The sequence below is a fragment of the Echinops telfairi genome, unplaced genomic scaffold, assembly GCF_000313985.2.
Source record: "Echinops telfairi isolate 266 unplaced genomic scaffold, ASM31398v2 ScPeMD7_12;HRSCAF=54, whole genome shotgun sequence".
Classification (NCBI taxonomy): domain Eukaryota; kingdom Metazoa; phylum Chordata; class Mammalia; order Afrosoricida; family Tenrecidae; genus Echinops; species Echinops telfairi.
In genome coordinates, this window is record NW_022103909.1 from 2,137,555 (window position 1) to 2,147,558 (window position 10,004).

The 10,004-nt window shown below is 48.5% G+C and overlaps 1 protein-coding gene across 1 annotated transcript in view; it reads left to right on the plus strand.

The window, feature by feature from the left end:
* Window positions 1-509: 509 nt before the first annotated feature.
* The window catches only part of LOC101642591 (small cell adhesion glycoprotein), a 25,275-nt gene continuing 15,780 nt past the window's right edge, over window positions 510-10,004 (plus strand). The window contains exon 1 of the mRNA XM_045287336.1: window positions 510-596. Coding sequence (XP_045143271.1) covers window positions 563-596 — 34 coding nt within the window. The 5' untranslated portion in view covers window positions 510-562. The remainder of the gene's footprint in view (window positions 597-10,004) is intronic.

Here is a 10,004-nt window from a genome sequence, read left to right on the forward strand (position 1 = left end):
GACGCCGCGTACCTGCTAGCGGGTACGTGCCTGCCTGGCTCACGCTGCTGCCAGCGGTTCTCCACCTGTGGGTCGCGACCCCTGGGGGCGTCGAACGACCCTTTCACAGGGGTCGCCCGATTTAGAACAGCAGCAAAATGACAGTTATGAAGCAGCAACGAAAATAATGTTAGGGTTGGGGGGTCCCCAAAGGGTCGCTGTGTTAGGCCAATGCGGCGGCCCAGCCGAGGATCTCAGGGGAGGATGTGCAAAGCTAAGCCCCACATGCAGGTGATCTCAGATCCGCCCTTGTGGAATGATGGATCTTGGTACCCGGAGCCTGAGGAGAGAACTCAGGAGAAAACCCGAAAGAGGCAGTTTCACGATGATCTTATCTCCCTGGCTGTCCCCAACTCCCGGCTTCTGAGGGAGGACATCCCAGAGGACATGGAGAAAAGGGGCGCAGCGAAACCCGGAACCCAAGAAGCCTAGGATCTCTGGGCCTCTCCATCCCAGGCACGTCATTCCTGTTTTCGTCCCTTTTCCTGCAGGTCTGTTCGTCCGTCCTCATCCGCCGGCTGCAATGACTAGCCTCCCAACCACGCCTTCCCCCAGAGGTAAGTAAAGGCCTTTACTGATTGGAAAGGAAAAGACTGCTTCCCTCCATCCCCATTCCCAGCTCAAACCTGGAACTCCAGGCCTCCGCCTGCAGGCCTGGATGACTCTCACTTCCTCCGGAAGCCTCACTCGAGAAAAAGTCTTGGGGGGCAACTCAAGTGGGTACTTTGGTACAGTGGAAACTGAAGTTTCCTGGGCCAGTCCCTGGCACCACCCCCCAAAGCTTTGTGACCTTGAAAGACTTGCTTAACCTTTCATTTCCATCTCCCTCATTTGTAAGGATGGATACAATCGGACTTTTTATTTTTGAGGATTAAATAAGAAAATGCTGTGTCAAACTCTTAACTCAGTATCTAGTGTCCTGTGAACACCCAGTTTTATTAGTTATGATTGTTATTGGGTGCAGGTATTTTTTTTTTAATCCACCTCTCCTTGGAAAGGGGTTCTGCCAACTTGTCAAGTCTACTGTTCTGATAATACTAAGGAGCCCTGGTGGAGCTGTGGGATAGACATCGGGATGCCAGCCACAAGGTCAGCAGTTCAGACCCAGCAGCTGCTCCATAGGGAAACGATGAGGCTCTCTGCTCCTGTAAAGGCTGACAGTTTGGAAACCCTGGATAGAGTCGCTGTGAGTCAGAACCGACTTGATGACAGTTGAGTCTGGTGCTGGAACGGTAAGCACGTAGGAACAATGGTGTGACGATGGTGCAGGGACAGGTAGTGTTTTGTTCCGTGGGAGTGACCCAACAGCACCTAACAGCAACTGTGACACAGCCCCATTAATAAGCCATTGTTCCCTAGGAGGATGCTCAGGCTGGGATCCCTTCGCAGCACCGAGACTGGGTGCTCACCCATAATTTTATAGCTAGGTTGGTGATAGATAAGTAGGGTGGGAGGGGAGCACAGCCCGATTGGCTTCTACCAGGACTTCAAATCAGTCCAAACTGGTCCAGTCATGGCCAACTCAGCAGGATTGGAGTTTCCCCCAAATTTGTAAAGTGGTGTCCTAGAGGGAAAACGACTGAGAGACTTGGAAGAGGTGTCACGAGTTCTTTCAGACGCCTGATGCGGGAGATCAGATTATTGCCAAGACTGGGGAGAGTGCCACCCTTTCCAAGCGGTGCCGTTGCCACCACCCTTGAGCCAAGCACTGTTGTTTTCGACTCCGCCGGTCAAGGGTTTGGTTGCTCTGTCAGGCACAGGTCACCCTTGTCTTCTCAGAGGAAGATTACGGTGTTGACCTGCAAAGTGTCCTGTTCCTGTGAGATACTCCCATGTTTGACAGATTTCTGTTCAGGTTTCACTCTCTCAGCCGTGACTGAAGCCGGGAGAACCGGTTTGGAAGGCTTCGCCCTTGCTTGTCATTAAGGCAGACATGCTGTGCCATACAGCTGTAGAAAGGGATGAGGTGGCATCCAGGTGAAGGCTGAGGCAGTGTCCTCTGTAAGTCATAATGTGCTACTTGTCTGGTGAGGAGAAAAGGTGTCATCCATAGGGAGACGGGATGGAGCTCTGCCTCTGAGAGACAGGTAGCGAAGGGAGGGGCCAGTGAAAGAAGGGGAAGCTTGGCGTGAAGATAAACAGGCTGGACGTTCCCTGGAGGGTGCTCTGGAAGAGCCTGGGGACTTCCAGGACAAGCCCGCCCATCTGGAAAAGAGCTGGTGCTTTGCCAGAGAGATTATGACATGGGCAAAAGGGAGCTATTTACGTCCTTGACCCAAAGAGCGGAAGCTGCCAGTCCCTGGAGAAGTCTGCTCTGTGCTCACAGGTCCCTCCGATCGGAATCCACCTGACAGTAGCTAGCAACATCGTCATATGAGCAACAGTAAGATTTTCTTGAACCTTTTTCCCTCTGGTTTTAAAACATGTTCATCGACTCCTGAAAGCATTGTGGGCCCTGAGCACTGCCTCCTGTGTGGAAAGGTTCATTTGGTCCCTTTACACCCTGGGCTCTGTTCACCCCACCGGTCCAACGAGACCCAGACTCACTCCTGTCAAGTGGACTGTGGCCTGGCGACCAGTGTGCGTTTCTAAGACTAGAACTTGGTGGCAGTAGAAAGCCTAGTCTTTCTCCCTTGGAGCCACTAGCCTTAAAGGTAGCAGCCCAACGTCTAACCCACACAGCCCCAGGGCTCCTCACCAGGTGAGGCCCCTCTAGGTGAAGCCTGAGGAAGTGTGCTCTGGCAGTAGCAATGTGCACAATTCAGTCGGATTATTGGGGGGGCTAACCAATGTTCATGGGAACCGCCCATTTGCTTTCAAGTCCACGTCTCCACAAACTTTTCAAGGCCCTTCATCCTAGCTGCCTCCCAGGTGGTCCTCGTCTCGCATCTTTGTGTGAGACTTTTCTCATTTTTTCTCTCGCTCAATCCTCACCCAACCCTGTGAAGCATTTTTTATTCCCACTGGGCAGGGACTGGTGGTTACCGAGTAGTGGTTCCGAGCCGGGCTGCTAATCTCGGCAGTTTAAAACCACAAGGCGCTCTGAGGGAGAAAGAGGCTTTCTACACCCACTGAGAGTTACATCTTGGAAACGCGCAGGAGCGGTTCTCTTAGGTTTCTGGGATGGTTTACCTTGGCTCTTGCTTCTCAATGCTAAAGAATCCACGCGGCAGTAGCACTTTCGTAAACCCTAGTAAAGTATGAGGGAAAGGGAAGTTTTGGGCATTACAGTCTCAGATAGGACTCGCTATCCCTGGAAAGCGTGCAAGGCCGCAACAGGGGACCCAGGAAGAGTTCCAGACTACAGATGGCCACTACGGGGGAGTGCAAAAGAAATGAAAGGGGTACTGGAACAGCAGAGGGGCTGCCTGTGGTCCCTGGTGTTTATGCCCTCCTACCCTACTTGGGGTGTGGCTGATGATATTGACCATTTTCAGTGGCCAAGTTCAGTCGCACTTGCACCTGTGACATCATGTCACAGGTGCCTAGTGTGTGCCAGGTTGACCTTCCCCTGTGTCTGTGTGACCTTGGTCCATGTGTACCCAGCTTGGATTGCCTCCATGGGTGTCTAAGGTGTGCCTGATTTCTTTCCAACCCCTTCGTTGTGGCTGGCCAGCTAAGTTTTGTGTAGCGTAGGCATTTGGTGGAGACAGCCCCCTCTATCCCCTAATCTTCATGCCTTTCAGTTCTGCCCAGCTCTGTAGGGTCATTATGAGTCAGTCTCAACTTGATAGCCGTGAGTTTGGTGGCTTTATCTATTTATTTTTATTTAAAAATTTTTTTTTGGTTTTACAGAGGCAGAAACCAAGAAGCTCTAAGACATTTTCAGAACAGTTAAGAAATGTTCCCAAAGTCACACTGTTAATAATGGCAGAGGCAGGATTCGGGACCAAGTCTGATAGATTCCAAAGCCTGGTTTTCTTTCTGTCATGGTGTGCAGTTCCCCAGGCCTCACACCACCCCCACTGGCCGGTATAATGAAAGAGAGGGAAGGAGAAAGGGGGCAGCATTCCAGGGCGGGTTCCCACAGAGAGAAGGGTGGGAGCCACTGCCGCCTTTTGTAGGGCAGGTCCAGGTCTAGAGCAAATAAGTAGGTTGGCAGGCTCAGCCTCAGGAGGGGAAGGATCTGATGGCTCAGTGATAAGATTGAGCTCGACCAGGAATGTGGGCTACAAAAGAGCCCAGAAAGGAGGCGACTGGTAACTGGGTTAGCAAGAAAGCGAGTATGTGTGAGCCAAAGAGTCCTTGCCCTCTATCTGCTGCTGTTTAGAGTTTGGGTGAGGTCTTAAATCTTGTAGTCCACTGCCCTGACTGCCACCCACCCCCTAAAGTTTAAAGAGGAAAAAGGTGCTGTAGTCTCTTTCCTAGTCTGAGATAAGAGAGAAAAGAGCTAGGGACAGGAGGTAATGGAGCAATGCCTTCCAGACTTTTCCCTGTGCACCTACAGATACATGTGTGCATGCTGATAGTTAATGTTTTACAAAGGTGAGGTCATAATGTGTGTGTGTGTGTGTGTGTGTGTATACTATATATATGTTGGGTGTCATCAAGTTTATTTTCAACATGACCGAGTAGGGCTGCCCCAGAGTGTTTTCCAGGCTGTAATCCTTAGGCCACAGCATCTGGCAATGCCCTGGTATCACCTAGCCATATATCCTGTTCCAGTAATTGCAGATCAACCACCTTCTGAACAGGTGTCCAGTGTTTTAGAAGGCATGGTCTTTTGTTTATTTAATGACCTCTTTTGGTCAAAGGACATTCAGATTCGGGCCACACTTGAAAACAGCGTGGCAGTGAGCTCCCTTTACAGCCTCGTAAAACTCAGAAAACCAAACTTCGGGGGCACATAAATGTTTGCCTGGGGGTACAGCACGCTTGATTCCAGAACCTGGAAAGCTGGGAGTGTGTGGTGGAAAACCACACCCAACCCACTACTGTCAAGGCAATTTTGACTCGTGGTGACCCCCACCCCCACGGGACACAATAGAACTGCCCCCGTTGGGGTTCTGAGACTCGACGGAAGCAGGCTGCCTCGTCTATCTCTCAGTGGCTGCTGGACTCAACCCCCTAAACTTGGCTGTTAGCAACCCATCACTTACCCCACAACGCCACAGCTGGTGTTCTGTGGTAGAGAGAACCTTGGAAATAGCAGACAGCTTTGAAGCCTGGCTCAGATGACCGCTGAGAGGTCCCGGCAGCTTGGTTGAACTTGGTGAGCTGCGTCAGTTTTCTGCCCTGCACAAAATGAGAACATCAGCCCTGCCTCCAGCACACTCTTGGGGCGGGGCATGTTAGAAACTGAACATCACAAATCGAGGTGATGATACGGATTCTTGGAGCCTGATCCAGCTTACCTGTCTCTCTCCAGGACACTCTGTCACCTTTAGTCTGAGAACTCTAGTATGGCACATGGAGTTCAAAACTTTGATTTTTAAAGAAAGAAATTCTTTGTTTCTAAATAATGTTAGATGTACAGCAAAGTTGCAAAAACAGTACAGAATACCATATACTTTTCAGTGCAACCCCTCAGTTTTAGGGTACAAAAGAGACCCCACTCTCAACAATAATTTAAAGCGAGTGCTTATTAAGTCTTAAAAGAGACGAAGACAGACAACATCATTTGGATGAGGGAGGCCATTCGCCCCAGGTCATGATAGCGCCCAAGGGTTCACAGGTCACTAGTTAAATAAGGCATGGAACAAAGAAAACTGTCACCCATTCATGCTTGGTGGCAAAGCCATATATCACAGTTACAGGTGTGACTATAGCATCGGGAGACATGACCATGATTGGGACACGTACATTGTTAACAGAACTTGCAGGGTTGGTCCAGGGCCTTCTGATCAACAAAGCAGTCACAGCACAACTGGAAGAGCATGAGTCAGCCGACCCCTAGTACTGCGTCAGGGCAGGCCCCTAAGGGACTGCCTCTCCCTGAGCTGCCTGGAGAGGGGTGGGGGTAATCTACTCTCCAATGCACACTGCCAGAGGGCAAGATTATCTGCCTCCTTGGTTAATGATCCGAAGGAAGGAACTCAATCGAGGCCTAATCTATGTGGATCTCCACAAATAGGGTTTGGGTTGTCACTGTCACCCACAGCCTCCTGCAAACGGAGTACTCAGAATTTCAGCTCTACTACACCTCTAATGTTAGCATCTTGCATAACGGGACATCTGTCACAATTAAGAATCTGACATTGATGCTATACCCAAAAAAACCCAAACTCACTGCCATTGAATCCGTTCTGTTTCATAGTGACCTCCTAGGGCAGGGTTGAACTGCCCCAGTGGCTTCTGAGACGTAACTCTTTATGGGAGCAAAAAACCTCATCTCTCTCCCTTCAAGGAGCTAGTGGTTTTGAATGGTCAACCTCCCAGTTAGTAGCCCAACACATAACCCACTATGCCGCCAGGGTTCCTATTGATACCATACTGCTAACTAACCTATAGGCTTTAATGTGATGTCAACCATTTGAAATTTCTATTTTGAAGCCAATTCTGATAAAACAATTTTTAATTGATAAAAATGCCCGAATGAGAGTTGAGGGAGGGTCAGCTAGCCCAGTGGCCCATTCTCTTTTGATCATCCCATGAAACATTTGTGTAGTCACGTTTTTCCGACTACAGATGTGGTTCCTTACTGTTGTTTAAAATGTGGAAGATAAAGATCCCTGCTCTCGAAAGAGCTCATCGCCAGGTCTCAAATGGCAGCACAGAGAGTCAAGAAGGCTGATGTCAGCCTGCAAGTGTCATTTGGATCTTACCCATCCAATAGAAGATGGGGTTATTGATTCTGGAAACTTTAACAGTTTCTTCTGGAGAAAGTTAAAGTCCGTGGAAAAACTGGAAATCTTGGAAATGTTCATATTGAACAACCCAAGAATAAAATTACAGTAGTTCCTGAGAAACAATTCTCTAAAAGGTATTTGAAATACCTTACCAAGAAATACCTTAAGAAGAACCATCCTAAAAAGACAAAAGAGAAGAAGAAAAACCGTCTTCATTGATTGGCTTCGGGTGGTTGCATCTGACAAGGAGACTTGGGAGCTTCATTATTTCCAGATTAGTCAAGATGATGATGCTGGACCGGAAGGGTCTGAGGACTAGAGGAAGCCTCTGTTAGGGCTTTGCTTACTCATGCAATGCATGAGTGTGAGAAACACTGAGAATGGACGCTAACTGGTGAATAAAGAACCCTGTACTCCTAAAGAAAGGGAGTGTGCGTGTGGCGTTTGCTGGTGGCGAAGTGCTCAGCTGCAGGCCGAGGGCTGGGACCCTCCCGCTCTTCCACAGGATCAAGATGTGGTGGTCTGCTTCCATATTTACAGCCTCCGAAGCCTGCCGGGGTGGCTTTCCTCTGCCCACCTCAGAGTAACCCAGTGTTCAACGGAAGGGAACCTGGCCTGGTCTTGTGCCAGCCTCGCAGTTGCTCTAGGGGAGTTCTTCCAGCCTACCCAGGGTCTTCTTTATCACGGCCCCTTCGCTTGACCGAGGACCATGTCTTCTTCCAGGGACTGGCCCCTCCTGAGGACATGTCCGAAGTTAGTGAAGCCTTGCCTTCGCCCTTCTGAGGACTGTACTTCTTTCAAGACAGATCTGTTGTTCTTCTGTCAGCCCATGGGAGGTTCAAATGTGTCGGTTAGTCTCTCGTCTTCCTTATTCACGCTCTGGCTTTCGCACGCATTTTAGGTGATTGAAGATACCGTGGCAGCTCTGCTCTTTTGTAGAAGGTCTTGTGCATCTGGTTTGCCCAATGCAAAGCGCTGTTTGATTTCATGGCCACTGCTTCCATGAGCCTTAATTGTGGATTCAAGTAAAATGAAATCCTTGACAATTTTAATCTTTTCTCCATCTATCATGATATCGTCTCTTGGTCCAATTGTGAGGATTTGGGTTTCCTTCACATTGAGTTGTAATCCATACTGAAAGCTGCAATCTTTGATCTTTATCAACAAGTGTCTCACATCCTCCTTGCTCTAAACAAACACATTTGTATCATCTGCATATCACAGGTTAGTAAATAAGCTTCCCTCCGATCCTGATAACCTGTTCTTCATATACTCCTACTTCCCAGATAATGTTCTCCGCACACAGCTTGACTACAGATGGTGAAAGGACACAACCCTGGTACCTCTCCTCTCTGTAACTCACACACTGGGTGCATGTACTGATTCTGCATAAGCACAGTGAGGTATTCTGGAATTCCCCTTCTCCTCAGTGTTAGCCTTAGTTGGTTATGATCCACACAGTCGAATCAAACACAAGTAAATATCTTTCTGATATTCTTTGCTTTCAACCAAACTCCATCTGATGTCAGCAATGATATCCCTTGCTCCACATTCTCTTCTGAATCGAATTCTCTGCTTGAATTTCTAGTAGTTCCTTGCCTGTGTTCTGCTGTTACCTTGTTGAGTGATCTTCAGGAAAAACGTACTGTGTGGGACGTTAATGATATTGTTCAGTAATTACCACCTTCTCTTGGGACGCCTTTGTTTGGAATGGGCACAAAGATGGATGGATCTCTTCCTCCAGTCAGCCGGCCAGGTAGCTGTCGTCCAGGTTTCCTGGTGTAGACTAGTGAGTGTTTCCAGTGCTGCATGACTTGCTGAAACATTTCCATCGATATGTTCTTGATTCCTGGAGCCCTGTTTTTCATAGTGTAGCTTGGAAAAGACCAAAGTAGCTATCAGAAGGGACTCTGAGACTGGATCTTGAATGTAGAGTAGCTAAGGCAAAAGGAAGAAATGATGGCATAAAAGAGCTACGCTGAAGCTTTTAAAAGGTCAGCTGAGAAGACTAAGTCACTCAGAACTCGCAGACAATACCCATGGTGTGAGAATTTATTAGGCCAGTTAACAGGGTCTTACACGTCAGGACCCTAACCCTAACCAAGCTCACAGGCATGTGTTTCTGGACCTCAGCCTCACAACCATGTAGTCCATTGGCATCCAACCTGCTCACAAATGGCACGAAGCTCCCGTAGCACTGGCACATGCCCAAAAGGCACTGCGCTCTGCAAGCCAGCCTCCTGTCCAAAGCACTCAGCTTTACTGGGTCTCTGGGCTGGGAAGGCCAACGCTCTGCCTCATCATCTCAGCATGGCTCCTCTGCTCTGTCTCATGATCTCCATGCTTCAGCCTCGGATGCTTCTGCTGCCTCTGCCACTTCAGCCAGTGATTTCCACCGTGCTCCGTGGAAAGTCACAAGGTTGCCTGTTCCTGCTTCGGAGATAACTCAACTTTTATACCCAGCAGGATGGCAAAGCTGAACAATCCTCTCATTAGAATCCTCTACACCAGCGGTTCTCAATCTGTGAGTCGAGACCCCTTTTGGGGTCAAATGACCCCAGGGGTCGTTCACTTCATAACACTAGCAATATGACAGTGATGAAGTAGCAACGAAAATAATTTTGTGGCTGGAGGGGTCACCACAACATGAGGAACTGTATGAAAGGGTCGCGGCCTGAGAAAGGTTGAGAACCACTGCTCGACACCATTTGTATGCTCCCACCCAGTAGTTGCAAAGATTACGCATAGAAGAACCATACCACGTAATTGGACTTCACCACACGAAGGCTTGTTTTCATTCTCTCTGCTCCAACCTGAACTTGCAGATGAGCAATTAATGATCTGTTCCACCATTGAACCCTGCATCTGAAAGACATTTAAAAAGTCAGGATCTAAAATTTTGGCTTATGATATTGGGCTTCTTAATCATTTCTTCCCATAAATGTGGTCAGTTTTATTCCTGTGTATTCTATTGGGTGGGGTCCATGTGTATATTTCCTGTTTATGTTGAAAAAGATATTTCCAATGGAGAAGTCATTGGTCTTGCACAATTCTGTTATGAGATCATCAGCCTCATTTCTTTTTTTTTTAATTGTTTTATTAGGGGCTCATACGACTCTTATCACCATCCATACATACATCAATTGTGTAAAGCACATTTGTACATTCATTGCCCTC